The 19,393-nt window shown below is 39.9% G+C and overlaps 2 protein-coding genes across 7 annotated transcripts in view; one reads left to right on the plus strand and one right to left on the minus strand.

Annotated features, from left to right (window-relative positions):
* ank1a (ankyrin 1, erythrocytic a) overlaps positions 1-19,393 on the plus strand; it is a 255,027-nt gene that overhangs the window by 101,023 nt on the left and 134,611 nt on the right. For 4 of the 6 annotated variants that reach the window (XM_061986311.1, XM_061986310.1, XM_061986312.1 and 1 more), the window contains exon 2: positions 1,125-1,217. The exons of the other annotated variants lie outside the window; for them this stretch is intronic. In XM_061986311.1, the coding sequence (XP_061842295.1) occupies positions 1,125-1,217 (93 nt within the window). The remainder of the gene's footprint in view (positions 1-1,124; positions 1,218-19,393) is intronic. 6 annotated transcript variants of the gene reach the window in all.
* Positions 1-19,393, minus strand: part of dguok (deoxyguanosine kinase) — a 251,905-nt gene that overhangs the window by 48,775 nt on the left and 183,737 nt on the right. The gene's annotated exons all lie outside the window — the stretch shown is intronic.

The raw sequence follows: 19,393 nt of genomic DNA on the forward strand, positions 1-19,393 counted from the left end.
GACATTGATTCTGCTATTGCAACTGTTTTGTCGAATCTATCGAATATTCATTCTTTAAAAGATGAACAGAGAACGGTTTTGAAGGCATTTATTGGTGGCATGGATGTTTTGGCTCTTCTTCCGACCGGGTTTGGCAATAGCTTGACTTACCAAATCGCTCCACTGGTGGTGAAGGAAATGGGACTAGTGCAGAACTCAGTCTTTATAATTGTCTCCCCGCTGATTGCTCTGGTAGAGGATCAGATCCGTGAGGCTGGATTATTATATTATATTGTTTTTGTTATTATTATATCCAATATGTCGGCTGTTCTGTTTTTGGAATTCCCAGCGTCGCTCTCAGCAGAGTCACGGGTTGATTTCGATTTGAGTGGTTGAAGTAGCACGTCATTCAAGATAATGGGCAAGTGGTTTATCCAATCACATACAATGATTTTTTTTTACAAAGCCCCGCCTTCTGAAATACATCTCCTATTGAGAAGTCCCAGATCTTGTGTGGAGCTCAGCGAACTACAAGGATCTGGAGAGATTAAGGTTAATGAACCATTGAGGACTGTCTGCTTCTCATGAGCAAACTGTGGGCAAACACACAAGATGTCTTCCTTTTTTCACTTTTGTTAAAATCTGGTGGAGGTCTGTGCTTGTATGCATCAGTATTCTCCGTGCAACAACTCTGTCATTGCTGTTAAAAAAAGAAATGCTGAATTATCCTGTGTCTATATGGCAAGGTACATCTGCACCCATTATTCTGGTAAGTCCATCTTGCTCAAGCAAAACAAAAACGTAGTGAATCCAGACTCACTTGAACCATGACACAACAGATCCATTTGTGAGCCACCAACACCTCAACCGCTTCCATTCGCCATCAGTGGCCTGCTGTCCAGCCATGGTCACTGTATGCCTTCCCATCCTTACCGGGGTTTAGGGTGTGTGGTGCTCCCTCTGGCATTCCCTTCTTTACCTACCACCCCTGTCTCAACATCATGTTCATCTGTTGCTCTCCTACTCTTCATTGCTGCTGTTTTGTTTTTTCCTTTTTGCTGCTCCCTCTTTTCTGTCACAGCATCTCTCTTTATCTCACTGTTGCTATTAACTGGGCTCTGTCTTTATGTCGTATGTTCTTTTAGGCCCACGCCGTGCATCGCTGGCTAATCGATCAGGACAGTAGTGTGAGCTCTGAGATGCCGGATGGCCAAGGAGTATGGCTCTATGATGATGAAGTAAATATCTGCAACACGTATATCTGGCTTTTTTTTTTTAATAATCACTATGTGTGTGTGCGTGTATATATATATATATATGTATATACATATCGATGGTCATCTTGTTATGTACAGTTTGTGTCACTCTGCTTTTATTTTCTCACTTTTTTCCTTGTTTTGCTTATGGTATTGTAGTGCTGGTTCATTCAAGTGGTGCTGTTGTGCTGTGAGCTAAATCAGTCGTACAGGTGTCGTGGATCACGCTGGAGCTTTTTTATATGTTTCCCTCCCCTGCTTGACAGATTGTACTAACCTGCTGATTTTTTTTATTTTTATTGTGTTTAGGCGTTTGTTTAAGATACGAGTGTGTTATCTGTTTCGATATCCTTCTCAGTGTGTCTTCGCGGAAACCGATGTTCTCAGTAATCAGCATATTACATGGCAAGAGTCCACGGGCAAAATCTGACTGACACTTTGTAAACATGACTGTTGTTCTTTTCACACAGTCCACGCAACAGAGGTCCATGCTAATGATAACAAGTTCACGGTATTTTTCCTGTGGGTTCTTCTGATTTGGTCAATATGCTTGTTTCATCCGTACCACTGTGATTGTGTTTAGGATTCAATCCGATTCAAGTGTGAACGTGTGGCTGTGAGTGAAAGAGTGCGTGAGAGATGTTCAGCCTTATCACTGTGATGCATGCTTACTCTCAGTCCGTGCATGCGGCATCGTCAGTGTATTGGCCTGTCTGTGTTGTGTCTGTGATGGTGGATGCGCTCTTTCTGCTGCGTCCTTGCGGTCGTGCATGCCTTGCGCCTTTGATGTATCACTGTTTGTGTATTGCTGCTGTTGTGTAGTTCCTGTGTGACGTGCTGTGCCTGTCTTTTGTCCGTCTTTATCTATGTAAACCAGTCTGGGACTTGATCGCCAAGGGTTTCATTGCTACTATCTAATAGATGATCTCTGGAAGAGAGTTCATCTAAGTGCAATAAGACCGCTGGGAAACTTGTTCCAGACGATTCTTTCCCCTCAAATCCTCGCTCCCTTCTTTGCTATCCCAAATTTTTAATCCTACTTTTCCTATCTCCATATTGCTCCCAAAGGCTATGGAGCGCCATGAGGTTTCCTAAAGCCCAAATGTTCGAAGAATCATGACATTAACAAACAACAACATTGTAAAAAAGTGGAAACAAACTGGCTTCGCAAAAAACAATATGGAGTGTTATCTTTTTCTTTGGTGCTTATGGTTATGTGTGCATTGGACAATTGCATTTTTCTTCCCTCCTTTTGAATTGCCTGGTATGTTGGGAGTGTTATGTGCATTCCAGGAGGGACTATGTGCATCTTGTTAGCATTTAGCACCATCAGTTGGGACTGTGTGTTGTCGTAGCAAATGCATACCAATTTATTTACAGCTTTTAGAAGAGGAAAAAAACAACCGTAAAAGTCAGTAAAGCCGTGAATAATCAGCCATGAACAGGACTGCTGCAAATCAGTGGCCTTGTGGTTAGAGTGTCCGCCCTGAGATCGGTAGGTCGTGAGTTCAAACCCCGGCCGAGTCATACCAAAGACTATAAATCATCAAGGGTTGGAATTGGGGGTTAAATCACCAAAATGATTCCTGGGCGCGTTCACCGCTGCTGCTCACTGCTCCCCTCACCTCCCAGGGCGTGAACAAGGGTGATGGGTCAAATGCAGAGGATAATTTCACCACACTTAGTGTGTGCGTGTACAATCATTGGTACTTTAACTTAACTTTATATAGGTCAACGCTAAACCGGGAAGTTGGTATGGACATTTAAAAAGTACAATGAAGAACTGCCGCATTTTCTGCACGATAAGCCGCTACTTTTTTTTCCCCAAGCTTCCCTACAGCTAATCTATGGATTTTTTTTTTCCGCTAACAGCTAAATTATAGATTAGGATTTAGCAAAAAAAATCAATCAATGTACTGAAATGATCCACTTAAAGAAACGTTTCAAACTCAAAGTGTCAATTTACAAGGAAGAGGAATACTGATAAACATCTGGGCCATTATTAAAAAAGGAGAACATCTTATGTATTTCATAGACATCAATGACATTTCTATTTTGTTTTATCGGGCATTTTGTTTTGGAAACAATTAAGGTATGTAAATAAACATTTACAAAATCTTTTTATGTAAATATCTCATTTCACAACATACCAGGATGTATCTGCGGCTTATAGTCCGGTGCGGTTAATATATGAAAACATGTTTTTCTTCTGAAATGTAGTGGTTGCGGTTGAAATACCGGTGCGGCTTATAGTCTGGAAAATATGGTCGTTGTTTTAAGTGATCGGAAAACTCTTCATTGTTCAGATTTTGGTAGGGGTCTAAAACACATGCAGGTCATTCAAATTCTATTAACCCTCTTCATCAACCTGTCGAGCCCCCTCCTGTAGGACAGAGTTGTGTATTGTCAGTGGTCTGTGTAAAGGTCCTGGCCCCTGCTACCATTACCACTCATTAGGCTAGGAGAAGGTCCCCTTATCATCCCACAGCTCTAACTAGCCCTCATTTAGTCCTCAGAGACAGATGCTCCGAGAGCCAAGCCCCATTCGTCACACTGCGGCCGCATGGCAGACTCAGTATGAAGAAAAGCAAACTGTCACACTCTGCACTGTCATATAAATTCTCTCCCGTCTCAGTTTCTCTTTTCCAGCTGCTCCCTGGCCCACTGTAGATGCAGACTACATTAGGAGGCCCATTCAGGGCCAGCCACCAGCAGTTGGCTGTAATTTGTTTCGGCGAGGGGTGCACAGGGTCATTTACATGTGAAAGGCCACGGCCTATTCAAATATTGTTACACTCATTTCTATCCCAGGGTTATTAATACCAGCTTTCAAATAATTAAGATTAAAGGCTGTGGGGGGTTATTTCTCCATTGTGTTGAGCCTCCAGATAGATACCAGCTTTAGCGAGAAAACAGAGGAGCAGAGGTTTTCTGAACTTGCTGATCGATTAGATTACTTAGATTTTTGCTGCAGTGCTATATGAGATATGTTTAATGGTGAGAACTTTCAGTGGAGCCATTCTAAGAAGAGAAACTGAGTGACAACAAACGTGCATGAATGCATGCATGTGCATGTGTTTAAGGTGAATGCGCAGAGCATGGGGAAGGTGGTCAGAAACTCTTCAAGTACGTGCCCTGTCCACCTTTCGCCAGATGTATGGAGCAAGAAAAACAGGTCCCAGGTGAAGTTCCTATGCCTTGTCAAAAATGAGATCAGGGACATCCTAAAAATGTACAAAATGTGTATGTCAAATGTCAAAGCATATTTATTCTTTGTCTCTAAATAGTGAATAAATTAGTTGTCATTTGTAACAGTGAAACCTATGGAAACCCGTTTCCATTACAAAAAAAATACCTCAATGGTAAATCATAATTATGAGATAAAAATTCATAATTATGAGATTAAAAAGTCAAAATTATGAAATAAAAAAGTCAGAATTATGAGATAATGAAGTTGAAATTATGAGAGTCAAAATAATGAATTATGAAAGTCACAATTATGGGATAAAAGTCATGATTATGAAGTGAAAATTATATTTATGAGAAAAAATTCAAAATTATAAGAATAAATGTCATAATTATGAGATAAAGAAATTGAAATTATCAGATGAGAGTCAGAATTATGAAAGTCACAATTATGGGATAAAAGTCATAATTATGAAATGAAAAGTTCTATTTATGAAAGAAAAGTCGAAATTATGAGAAAAAAATCGAAATTCTAAAATAAAAAGTCATAATTATGAGATAAAAAAATAGAAATGTTGAAATAACAAATTGAGATAAAGTCGAAATACTGAGATTAAAATATTCATAATTATGAGATTTAAAAAAGTCATAATTATGAAAGAAAAGGTCAAAATTATGAGATTAAAAAGTCATTATTATGAAATATAATGTCATAATTATGAGCAAAAAAAGTCACAATTATGAAATGAACAAATTCAGAATAATGAGATAAGAAGGTCAAAATTATGAAATATGAAAGTCATAATTATGAGATTAAAAATCCTATTTATGAGAGAAAAAAAATCGAAATTATAAAATAAAAAGTCATAATTATGAGATAAAAAATTGAAATGTTGAGATAACAAATTATTAAGTAAAGTTGTAATTCTGAGATTAAAATATTCATAATTATGAGATTTTAAAAAGTCATAATTATGAGAGAAAAGGTCAAAATTATGAGATTAAAAAGTCATTATCATGAATTAAAATGTCATAATTATGAGCAAAAAAAATCCAAATTATGAGATGAAAAAATTTGGAATTATGAGATAAGAAAATTGAAATTATGAGTATGAAAGTCAAATTTATGGGGGAAATTGTCATAATTATGAGATAAAATGTCCTTTTAATGAGAGAAAAAGTCCAAAATTATGAAAAAAGTAATAATTATGAGATTAAAAAAAATATCGAAATGTTGAGATAACAAATCATGAGATAAAGTCGAAATTCTGAGATTAAAATATTCATAATGATGAGATTTTAAAAAGTCATAATTATGAGAGAAATAGTCAAAATTATGAGATAAAAAGTCATTATTATGAAATAAAATGTCATAAATATGAGCAAAAAAAAGGCAAAATTATTAGAGAAAAAAATTCGGAATGATGAGATAAGAAAGTCGAAATGATGTAATATGAAAGTCAAATTTATGGGAGGAATTGTCATAATTATGAGATTAATGTCCTATTTATGAGAGAAAAATCGAAATTATGAAATGAAAAGTCATAATGAGATAAAAAATCGGAATTATGAGATAACATGTCATAATTATGAGATAAAAAGACAATTATGCGATAAAGTCATTATTCTTATCTCATAATTTTTCCTTTTTATCTTATAATTATGAATTTTTATTTCATAATTATGATTTACCATTGAGTATTTTTTTTCCTTTAGTGGTGAAAACAGGCTTCCATAGGAACCTCTAAGCATCTTGTTCCAGGACACCGGTAAATGTAACATTTACTCACATCAAAGGATAGAAATAGAAACAATGGAAATATGCATGTTGCCACCATACAACCTTAAACTGTAGAAAACGTTACAGTCATCGCTCGTTTTTCGCTGTTCTTTGCAATCGGACATGACCGTGATAGACCAATTTGCGCAAAGTAGGATTATTATATTATAAACAAATATTTTCATAGTTAGAGCATAAAACCTTCTAAATAGGTTTTTTCCACAAAATTAGAGCCCTCTAAACATGAAATGAAACCCAAATATTCATCTATACAGTCGTTTCACCTAATATAGTAGCTTTGAGTGTGTTCTACTGTACATTACAGTACTCACTAGTAGCCCATAGGACCCTCCAAGTGTCATTGCTACGGACATCACCCGGCCACTACAACACGGCCACAACGTGGAAATACTTTTTCAAATGCTGGGTAATTCCTCTAAATTAGAACTAGGCTGAAAGTTATGATACGCGTCACTCAAGCCAAAGCTGTGTTATTGATGTCGACAATGAAGCGCATCAAAATAGTTTATCTTTATGTTTGCCGGGCAGCTCTTGATCGCTGATAGCAGTCTCGGTTAGCCTGAAGTGCCGTGCCAAATGTCTGATGCTAATTGTTGCTCCTTCGTTCAACATCGCTGCCGTCAAAAGGTAAATTTGTCTTTATTACGATTTTTTTTTTTTTTTTTTTTTTACACTGAATTTATGTAACTGATTTTTTTGCGTTTGAATTTGTGTGTATTTAAAAAATCAGTGTTTTGAAAACCAGTATAAAAAAAAGCCAGTGTATAAAAATTCAGTGCTGAAAAATTCAGTGTCGAAAAATTAAGCCTGAAGCAATCGATCCTGTCTCAGAACCATCCAATGGGGTGTCAAGTTTGAAGTCACGTGACACTGGTCTTACAAAACAGCATAAAAACGGCAGTTAATTGGGCTACCTTGGCATAATACAGCATAATTAACATTTCAATGCGACCGGCTTGATATTTCCAAACTGAAGAAATGATTCCAATGGTTAGAATCTGCACTTTTGATTGACATACGAAGCTCGGCTTCATGCAGATTGGGCACGAACAAAGTGGGGCGGGGCTTGTTTACAGAGTAGAAAACCTGAAAGCCAGTGTCAGACGGAGGCAAATTTCTACAACAAAGTTCTGCAGAAAAGTGATATTATATCAAACACGTGGATGTTTTTGTTTTTTTTACCCCTGACTCGATTATAAAAGCTGTTGATCAAAATTCAGTTACAAAAATTCAGTGTCAAAAAAAAAAAGCTTTCGTAATGGAGACACAAATGAACCTCCATATTCACCAATGTAGAGATATGTTATTGATGAGGCAGGAGTTCAAGATGAAGTCCATCAAAAAGTTGGTCAAGCTGAAGATAGAGTAGCTGCTGTGTTGTTTAATAATGTTCACCCTTAACCCGGAAACGGAAGTCCCGCTTGGTATATTATAATTAATAAAAAAATAATATTTATCGATCGCTTCAACATAATACCAATAGAAAACAAGAAGAATACTGAACTGTAATACATATAATACATACATTTAAATATATATATTTAACACTTAATTTAGGCCAAAAACCTCTAGCATATGCTTTGGAAAAAAACAAGTATTTAAAAAAATCTGCAATGTCGTGAAGCCGCGACATTTGAAGTGTGTTGTAGCGAGGAACGATTGATTGTAAGTAATAATTTGACATAGATGTCACAAAAAGACAGTTAATCGTTCGATTCTCAATGAGCTGAGGACGCGTGCAATATGCTTTGAAAGTTATGCATTTTACAACCTCAGGCATTCAACTACGGAAGTTTTAGTTTGCAACACTAAAAGTAGATGATTTGTTTTTAAGCATTACCACCAACAATCTAATTTGTGTGCACAAAAGCCCCGCAAGGTCCGAATGCCAGATATGGCTTAGAAGCATCGCTAATTGTGCTTCCTTTTAATTTTTAATACTAATTCTATCTGTTCTTATCTCTATGGCTGATTTAACATCTCCAATTAACTTAACATGCACGTTATTGTGTGACAAACCCGAGGTAATCTGAGACAAAACCACACAGAGAAGGCCATACTAAGATTCAAACCCAGAATTTTTGCTAACCAATCACAGTTATGATGAAAAGCAACCTTACTCTGCCTGAAATATACGCCTTGTATGCATTAGGATGATTGCTGCATTATGCTGAAGTGGTGTGTGTGTGTGTGTGCGTGCATTATGTATGTATGTGCGTGCGTGTGTGTGTGTGTGTGTGTGTGTGTGTGTGTGCGTGCGTGCATGCACTTTACTGGAGGTCTGCGTGGAGATGTGTAAGTATGTGTGGTTCCAAGGTTCATTGCAATTGTGATTTTTAGAATATGTACTTTTGCATGAGGCGGCATTTAAGTGATGGGTCCCCTAACTTTTTGACTCGGGGGGCCGCATTGGGTTAAAAAAATCTGGCCGGGGGCCGGGCTGTATATATTTATATATATATTCCACGCGCCATGATGTCACGTTATCAATGGGAAAATGCATTTTTAGACAAAATGAATTGCCTGAGTGGCTAGGAGACACCGAGAGTAACAAGCAGTTGAAAATGGATTAGAAAGGACAGATAAGATAAAAATAATAATAATAATAAATAGAAAATAAATAAACCTTTTTTTTCCTTTTTTTTTTTTTAACTTGGGACTTTTCCGCGGGCCGGATTTTGGACGCTGGGGGGGTCGTAGTTTGGGGACCCCTGATTTAAGTTGTCATATTGAGTCAGTTTAGTTATTAAAGGGGAACTTCACTTTTTTTGGAATTGGAATCATAATGAAAGACATGACGACGGATGGATTTTTTTTAATTTTATTTTTTAATGCATTCCAACTATATAAAAGTCAGCTTACAGCTGAGCCATTCTATTTCATCCGTGAAACCCGATAAACAACCATCCAAAAAACGCCAACAGTACTCCATTCACATTTCGTGACTTGAATATTAATCAATATTAGTGATGTTGTTATTATAAACGCTAACGCTGACCAACTGTCACAATGTGTTGGTGACGAACCCCAAGATGCAGAGATGGCAGGCTTTGTGCTGAAAAACATAATTTAATGTCCAAAAATTAAGACAAAACACAAACCAGGAAACAGGAATAGGCAAACTGGAAACAGGGAACCGGAACCAGCAAACAGGAACTAGGAACAAAAAGACAGCAAGCTGCAAACAGCTACAGGATACAGGTTACAGCTTACAGATAGTAGTTTACAGCTTCAATGACAATACTCCAGCACTGATTGGAGGGCAAAGCAGGTCTAAATATTAGCTTGCTGATTGACACCAGGTGTGGCCAGGTGCCAATCAGCCGCAGCTGAGGGGAAACAGCGCTCAGGGAGACTAGCAGGAAACTGAACCAAAATAAGAGCGCTGACAGGAAATAAAAAAAACAGAGGAAAAACCAAAACATAACTAAACTGTCAGTGACAAACCTGACACCAACTAGTTATAGTGGCGCTGTGATCACAAGTCTGTGTACAATTTCAACATGATCGACTGGCAAGGTGTTTCCTCGCTTCCTTGCTCCGTGGAAGTCTATTGTAGATCATAAGTCATGCATCTCACCTGGGCAGAAGATGTCTGAGGACATGTTCAGACAAGTTGGTACTAGTGTTTTCCCGATACCAATATTTTGATACTTTTCGGTACTTCTCGATACTTTTCTAAATAAAGGGGACCACAACATTTTTTATTATCACTAATCCTCGCCTCCATGGCGACAAATAAAGTAAGTTTCTTACAATTATCATCCCTGCAAGACGAGGAATAGCTAATCATGCTTCACTACACACCGTAGCTCACCGGCGTCACAATGTAAACAAACGCCGTTGGTGGATTTACACGCATACTTGCCAACCCTCCCAAATTTTCCGGGAGACTCCCGAATTTCAGTGCCTCTCCCAAAAATCTCCCGGGACAACCACTCTCCCGAATTTCTCCCGATTTCCAGCCGGACAACAAGGCACGCCCCCTCCAGGTCCATGCGGACCTGAGTGAGGACAGCCTGTCGTCACGTCCGCTTTTCCTCCATATAAAAAGCGTGCCGGCCCAGTCACGTTATAATATCTACGGCTTATGGAGAGTGCACAACTGCACACACAACAAGAAGAAGAACGAAGAAGAGACAGTCATGGCGACGACCAGTAAGAAGAAGAAGTACGCTTGCAAGTCATCAGAGGGGGTGTTGAGCGTGGTTAGAAAGATAGTGACAGAGAATAGAACGAGGATGGACAATTCAACCCTAAACTCACTCCTTTCCTGCAAACTAAATTTCACAGATGCTGCCCATACCTATGCTCCTTCAAAGGCTGTGCTACTGGCTGCAAAGCATTGCACTTTCAAATACAACAATGAGTAGAGGAGTGTTATGTGTGTATATGTGTAAATAAATGAACACTGAAATTCAAGTATTTATATATATATATATATATATATATATATATATATATATATATATATATATATATATATATATTAGAGATGCGCGGTTTGCGGGCACAACCGCGGAGTCCGCGGATTATCCGCGGATCGGGCAGATGAAATTAAAAAAAATTAGATTTTATCCGCGGGTCGGGTCGGGTCGGGTCGGGTCGGGCGGTTGAAATAAAAAAAAATTAGATTTTGAATAGATTCAGGCGGGTGGCAGTTAAACCAATTCAGAAATATATATACATAGTTAAATGTTGTTACCCACATATGAAAAATGAGCAGGCACCTGCTGCATATGCCACAACAGAAAAAAAAAAAAAAGAGATGGACACTTTTACGGAGCGGAGAAGGGACGCCTCGCCGGGGTCCGGGACCGAGGCCCCTTCCCCCGAGAGGGCCCCACCGGGAGCCGTAGCTGAGGCGATCCGCGAGAAGGGCCCGACGCACGTCCAGGGTCACCACCGCGCCCACCGCACGACACCCCGCCTCGTCCGCCTTCGCCGCGGCCGGCGTCACGCGCAGCAGGTAAGCAGCTTACCTGCCCGCCACCCCCGTGGCCTGGGGCTTGTAACAGGGGTCACTCCGCGCGCTCCGCCCGCGCAGCTTACCTGCCCGCCACCCCTGTTGCCGGGGGCGCGTAACAGGGGTCACTCCGCGCGCAGTGCGCTCACGAAAGGGGTGGGGCTCACCCTGGTTGATATAGACAGCAGGACGGTGGCCATGGAAGTTGGAACCCGCTAAGGAGTGTGTAACAACCCACCTGCCGAATCAACTAGCCCTGAAAATGGATGGCGCTGGAGCCTCGGGCCCATACCCGGCCGTCGCCGGCAGCGAGACGCGCTTGGAGGTGCGCTCAGCGCGGCTCCCATATGATTGCGCACTGGTATGCGTTTGGGTCGTGACAGCGTGGCACGCGAATGTCTGTGCTGCATTGGATCAGTCTCCTTTCTTTAACAGGCAAAAGCTTTATAACCTCACTAATGCCTTGCATCGTCTATATTAGATATATGACAACGGGCGGATGCGGGCGGGTGCGGTTCTGATCAAATGTTAAATCAGGTGGATGGCGGATGGTTGACGACTTTCTGATGCGGTTGCGGATGAAATAATTGCCTATCCGCGCATCTCTAATATATATATATATATATATATATATATACATATATATATATATATACAGCTAGAATTCGCTGAAAGTCAAGTATTTCTTTCATATATATATATATATATATATATATATATATATATATATATATATATATATATATATATATGAAATACTTGAATTTCAGTGAATTCTAGCTATAAATATACTCCTCCCCCTTAACCCCGCCCCCCAACCCCACCCACCTCAACAATCCCCCCCACTCCAATCTCCCGAATTCGGAGGTTTCAAGGTTGGCAAGTATGTTTACACCTGACATCCACTGTAATGATACCAAGTACAGTAGCGTACCTAGTAGAGATGCGCGGATAGGCAATTATTTCATCCGCAACCGCATCAGAAAGTCGTCAACCATCCGCAATCCACCCGATCTAACATTTGATCAGAACCGCATCCGCCCGCACCCGCCCGTTGTTATATATCTAATATAGACGATGCAAGGCATTAGTGAGGTTATAAAGCTTTTGCCTGTTAAAGAAAGGAGACTGATCCAATGCAGCACAGACATTCGCGTGCCACGCTGTCACGACCCAGACGCACACCAGTGCGCAATCATATGGGAGCCGCGCTGAGCGCACCTCCAAGCGCGTCTCGCTGCCGGCGACGGCCGGGTATATGGGCCCGACGCTCCAGCGCCATCCATTTTCAGGGCTTGTTGATTCGGCAGGTGGGTTGTTACACACTCCTTAGCGGGTTCCAACTTCCATGGCCACCGTCCTAGCTGCTGTCTATATCAACCAGGGTGAGCCCCACGCCTTTCGTGAGCGCACTGCGCACGGAGTGACCCCTGTTACGTGCCCCGCGGCAACAGGGGTGGCGGGCAGGTAAGCTGCGCGGGCGGAGCGCGCGGAGTGACCCCTGTTACGAGCCCCCGGCCACGGGGGTGGCGGGCAGGTAAGCTGCTTACCTGCTGCGCGTGACGCCGGCCGTGGCGAAGGCGGACGAGGCGGGGTGTCGGTGCAGTGGGCGCGGTGGTGACCCTGGACGTGCGTCGGGCCCTTCTCGCGGATCGCCTCAGCTACGACTCCCGGTGGGGCCCTCTCGGGGGAAGGGGCCTCGGTCCCGGACCCCGGCGAGGCGTCCCTTCTCCGCTCCGTAAAAGTGTCCATCTCTTTTTTTTTTTTTCTTCTGTTGTGGCATATGCAGCAGGTGCCTGCTTGTTTTTCGTATGTGGGTAACAACATTTAACTATGTATATATATTTCCGAATTGGTTTAACTGCCACCCGCCTGAATCTATTTAAAATCTAATTTTTTTTTATTTCAACCACCCGACCCGACCCGCGGATAAAATCTAATTTTTTTTAATTTCATCCGTCCGATCCGCGGATAATCCGCGGACTCCGCGGTTGTGCCCGCAAACCGCGCATCTCTAGTACCTAGTCAATACTACTATGATTACGTTTATATTTTTTGGGGGCATTAAATGTATATTATGTTTATAAACTCAGGAAATACGTCCCTGGACACATGAGGACTTTGAATATGACCAATGTATGATCCTGTAACGACTTGGTATCGGATTGATACCCAAATTTGTGGTATCATCCAAAACTAATGCAAAGTATCAAACAACAGAAGAATAAGTGATTATTACATTTTAACAGAAGTGTAGATAGAACATGTTAAAAGAGAACGCAAGCAGATATTAACAGTAAATGAACAAGTAGATGAATAGTTATTTTTCTACCACTTATCCTTAATAATTCTGACAAAATAATAGAATGATAAATGACACAATATGTTACTGCATATGTCAGCAGACTAAATTAGGAGCCTTTGTTTGCTTACTACTAAAAGACAAGTTGTCTTGTATGTTCACTATTTTATTTAAAGACAAAATTACAATAAGAAACATATGTTTAATGTACCGTAATCTTTTTTGTTAAAATAAAGCCAAAGAAGCGATTTTTGTGGTCCCTTTTATTTAGAAAAGTACCGAAAAGTATCGAAATACATTTTGGTATATTTAAATAATATTGGTATCAGGACAACACTAGTATATATATATATATATATATGTATATATATATATATATATATATATATATATATATATATATATATATATATATATATATATATATATATATGTAACTTTATAGTTATTTTTTAACTACAATATAAAAAATATAATTATTCATGCCAGATTTAAGATAGTCATCGACTAAACATAAGTAAATAGCTCTTAAAATTAGGGACATTTCTTGAAATAAAATTTTAAAACTTGGTAAGTGAAGTGAATTATATTTATATAGCGCTTTTCTCTAGTGACTCAAAGCGCTTTACATAGTGAAACCCAATATCTAAGTTACATTTAAACCAGTGTGGGTGGCACTGGGAGCAGGTGGGTAAAGTGTCTTGCCCAAGGACACAACAGCAGTAACTAGGATGGCGGAAGTGGGAATCGAACCTGGAACCCTCAAGTTGCTGGCACAGCCACTCTACCAACCGAGCTATGCTGCCCCGAGTGGTAAATAATTTGCAGCGTACATGAAGACAGACGCGTAAAATGGATTGTACTCGCTTTATTGCTTATTCAAGAAATGCAAACCTTTGCGTGCGCTATCAAGTTTGCACACGTTCTAGTCCACGTCAACCTTCAGTAGATCAGGTCTTAAGTCTTCGACTGATTGCTGGATTCAAAATATGTTCTACTCTATTATTGGTTTAAATGGGAGAACAGAAAGTTCATTTGTTTAACTATTCATTAAGAGCTGTCTGTGCATTGATGTCTGAATGGGTCTGTTGTCTGGGAGAGGAGGTATGAGACGCTGACTCAGTGCTTTGTGCAGATGACGATCCCTTTACGCTGTCATCGGGGCTGTGACAAAATGTACTCACAACTGAACAACTTCTAGAATGATAAATAACTGGTGTTTTTATGCAACTCTACTCTTGTGTAATCAATATAGGCTGCACACTTCTGACCAATTCAGACCAATTCATACACTATATTGCCAAAAGTGATCAGAATCAGGTGTCTTCATCACTTAGCCCGGCCACATGTGTATAAATCAAGCACTTAGCCATGAAGACTGTTTCTACAAATATTTGCGAAATAATGGGACACTCTCAGGATGCCACCTGTGCAAAAAATCTAGTCGTGAAATTTTCTGAGCTCCTAAATATTCCAAAGTCAACTGTGGAATTAATCTGAAGAGTTTGGGAACAACAGCAACTCAGCCACGAAGTGGTAGGCCACGTAAACTGACAGCGAGGGGTCAGCGGCTGCTCTTCCAACATGACTGTGCACCAGTGCACAATGCAAGGTCCATAAAGACATGGATGGCAGAGTCTGGTGTGGATGAACTTGACTGGCCTGCACAGAGTCCTGACCTGAACCCGATAGAACACCTTTGGGATGAATTAGAACAGAGACTGAGAGCCAGGCCTTCTCGACTAACATCAGTGGGTGACCTCACCAATGCGCTTTTGGAAGAATGGTCGAAAAATGCCTATAAACACACTCCGCAACCTTGTGGACAGCCTTCCCAGAAGAGTTGACAAAGCTGTAATAGCTGCAAAAGGTGGACCGACATCATATTGAACCCCATGGGTTAGGAATGGGATGGCACTTCAGGTTCACATGTGAGTCAAGGCAGGTGGCCAAATACTTTTGCAAATATAGTGTAGGTAAAAACTACAGTTGTCGTGAATCTAGCCTCAATTATGTAAATATGCTATATTGTCTCAAATAACACCTACCAAAAAAGCACTGAACTTAAGAGAGAGTCCACATTAATATACTTCAGAAGACTAACTGTTGCTAACAAACAGACAAACCCTGGCGAAAACATAACCTCTTAGGTGGAGGTAATAAAGTGCGCCACATTTGTGTTCCAAGCCATAACAGACTCAGTCAATGTGCACCTATGTGCACATATGATAAGCTACCATCACCCGGGAAAATATGAAGCCAGCAAAGCTAAACGTCAACTTGTGAGGTATTTACATTATTAAAAGTTAAAATGTGAATAATTATCTTTTGAGAAACTGGATTTTTCGAACGGATATAAAAAATGTCCACTGAGAAAGTAAAAGTTGAGAGACACCGTGAATGTTCCCGCATATAAAAATTGTTGTAATAAATATTGAAACATTTTAAGTAGGGATGTCCAATAATATCGGACTGCCGATATTATCGGCCGATAAATGCTTTAAAATGTAATATCGGAAATGATCTGTATCGGTTTCATAATTATCGGTATCGGTTTCAAAAAGTAATATTTATGACTTTTTAAAATGCCGCTGTGTAGACGTAGAGAGAAGTACAGAGCGCCAATAAACATTAAAGGCACTTCCTTTGCGTGCCGGCCCAATCACATAATATCTACGGCTTTTCACACACACAAGTGAATGCAATGCATACTTGATCAACAGCCATACAGGTCACAGTGAGGGTGGCCGTATTAAACAACTTTAACACTGTTACAAATATGCGCCACACTGTGAACCCACACCAAACAAGAATGACAAACACATTTCGGGAAAACATCCGCACCGTAACACAACATAAACACAACAGAACAAATACCCAGAACCCCTTGCAGCACTAACTCTTCCGGGACGCTACAATATACACCCCCGCTATCCCCTACCCGCCCCCCCGCCCCCCAACCCCGCCCACCTCAACCTCCTCATGCTCTCTCAGGGAGAGCATGTTCCAAATTCCAAGCTGCTGTTTTGAAGCATTTAAAAAAAAATAGTGCACTTTGTGACTTCAATAATAAATATGGCAGTGCCTTGTTGGCATTTTTTTTCATTTATTTTGGAAAACCTTGTTACATTGTTTAATACATCCAGCGGCGCATCACAACAAAATTAGTCATAATAATGTGTTAATTCCACGACTGTATATATCGGTATCGGTTGATATCGGTATCGGTAATTAAGAGTTGGACAATATCGGATATCGGTAAAAAAAAAAGCCATTATCGGACATCTCTAATTTTAAGCATTATGTTTGTTTTCAATTACAGTAAATGTTTTTATCCTAAACATTCCTGCCACTTCAGTTTACACATTATGGCATTTAAAAAAAAAATTTGGGGGGGGGACATATATTACAATAATATCGTACCGTGGCTTTAAAGGGGAATTTTGCTTATTGTTAACAATCCTCATTAGAGACACGAAGACACATTTTTTGTTGTTGTTTTTTTTTGCATTCTAATTTGTAATAATCGGCTCGTTCCAGGTGGCTAGCAATGCAGCTAATGGGAGCAATCTATTTTGCCTGTAAATCACTTTAAAAATGCATCAAAAAAACGCCTACAGTACTTCAATCACATTCTGTAACCTGAACACTAACCAAGCTGTAGACACATTACCGTAAGAGCGAACACTGAGGAACTGTTTTGCTGGCGTAGTACACATCGCCATGCTACGGCACTAGCTGTAAGCTAGTCAGGGCAAATGGTAAGCTATTGATTGATTGAGACTTTTATTAGTAGATTGCACAGTACAGTACATATTCCGTACAATTGACCACTACATGGTAACACCCGAATAAGTTATTCAACTTGTTTAAGTCGGGGTCCACGTTAATCAATTCATGGTACAAATATATACTATCAGCATAATACAGTCATCACACAAGTTAATCATCAGAGTATATACATAGAATTTTTTTACATTATTTACAATCCGGGGGGTGGGATGTAGAGGGGGTTGGGGCGGGGGGGTTAGGTTTGGTTGATATCAGCACTTCAGTCATCAACAATTATATCATCTGAGAAATGGACATTGAAACGGTGTAGGTCTTACTTGGTAGGATATGTACAGCGAGCAGTGAACATAGTGAGCTCAGAAAGCATAAGAACAAGTATATACGTTGGTTTATTTACATTTGATTATTTACAATCCGGGGAGGTGGGATGTGGTGGGGGGAGGGTGTTAGTCTAGGGTTGTAGTTGCCTGGAGGTGTTCTTTTAGTGCGGTTTTAACAACTGTGTCGATAGCTAAATGGCTTTTGAGTTTGTAATGAACAACACAATGCAAAAAGACCCCAATCTTATTGACTGAGAAACATGAACAATAATATTACAGTATCTTTAAAGTATTATTTCATGTTTTGTTTGTGCACAGCCAGCTCGACAACGTAAGGACTGTAGTCATACAGTGATGTGCCTGTGTCATGATCAATATTATAGTAACTTACTCAATTGTTGTCCGTTTGGTCAAGCTGGCCGGGGACGTCTCCAGTTGATTTGGGTAAGCAACCCATTTTTTTCAGCATAGGTTGGCTCAAAGTTCCACATTTGCAGGGTGACAAAATCTCGCTGACCTCACGCTTTGCGCTTCCGTCTGCTCTGTTTCACCCTCTGTTCGTGTTCGCTTCTATAAGCAGCAGCTCATCCTTTGTATATTCAGCTTTTAAAAGATAAGGTTGTGAATCCTCATTTTTCCAAAAAATAGTCGTTAGTTACCAAGTCGGCCACGATTACAACACACTACGCCTTTGTTTCCGGAAGTAGGAACACACATTTGTTGCCGGAAGTAGGAAGTGTGCTGCTATGGAAACGGTAATAAATACACAGAATAAAGACGTTCCGGTATTGCTTAAAATTACCAAAATATAGTAAATATTGTACATATTACATATTGTTATGAAGGTATATGTTACTACATTTCATTTATAGTTTCACTGTGTATACAAAACATTGATGGAGGGTTTTAAAGTGGTTTTAGAGAGAATTGAAGGCTACAACGGTGACTCCCATTAGCCACATCCTGCAAGCATTTTTTTTTAATCCATCCATCCATCCATCCATTTTCTACCGCTTATTCCCTTTTGGGGTTTTAATCATCTTTAAAAAAATGATTACACATACATTGTGACTGACAGGCAGAATAATATTGTATCGTGAGATTTTGATGCCGTTACATCCCTAGTGGTGAACCAACAAGTATTGCTGGTCCTGTGATGCATTGTCTCCACAAGTGTTCTGACGCCTGTTCATTAACCAAACTGATTTCAATCCCGGTCTTTCTGAGCAGATTGTGCCTGATGCTGACTCAGTCCCAGCTGTGACCCATGACTCCGGTCTTTGTACGAAATGGAGTGTACGCTTTCTGCTAGTGCTTGACAACACAGAGTTGTGAAGACTCATTATCTTTGTTCTATTCCCTCACACACCTTCACTCTGCAGGCTTGTTTTCTCATCTCTACCTGTCCACTTAGGAAGATGAATGGAGGTCTGGACCAGCGATGACACACTCCTTTCCCTTTTTTTATTGACTTCATTCATACGTGGATACATTTTTCTAACTCATGAATTTCATCTCCCACAGGTCAGGCTGGCGTTTCACATTTATTGGAGTATTTGTATTTGTGGTCAGAAGTTTACATACGCTTATCATGGTCTTGAGTGTAAATTCAATTACTTATTTGATCGTTCTTTTTTCAGAACTGAATCATGATACAACATACATTTTCCATGTTTTCTAAATACATGAATTTAGTGCACAAGCTTTGGATTAATTGTGGATTTATTTGAATATTTCATTAGGTCAGGGGAACTGAAAAACTTAAAATAACTCCATGTCTTCTTTACAAAT

This window comes from Nerophis lumbriciformis, linkage group LG12 (genome assembly GCF_033978685.3).
Source record: "Nerophis lumbriciformis linkage group LG12, RoL_Nlum_v2.1, whole genome shotgun sequence".
Lineage (NCBI taxonomy): Eukaryota > Metazoa > Chordata > Actinopteri > Syngnathiformes > Syngnathidae > Nerophis > Nerophis lumbriciformis.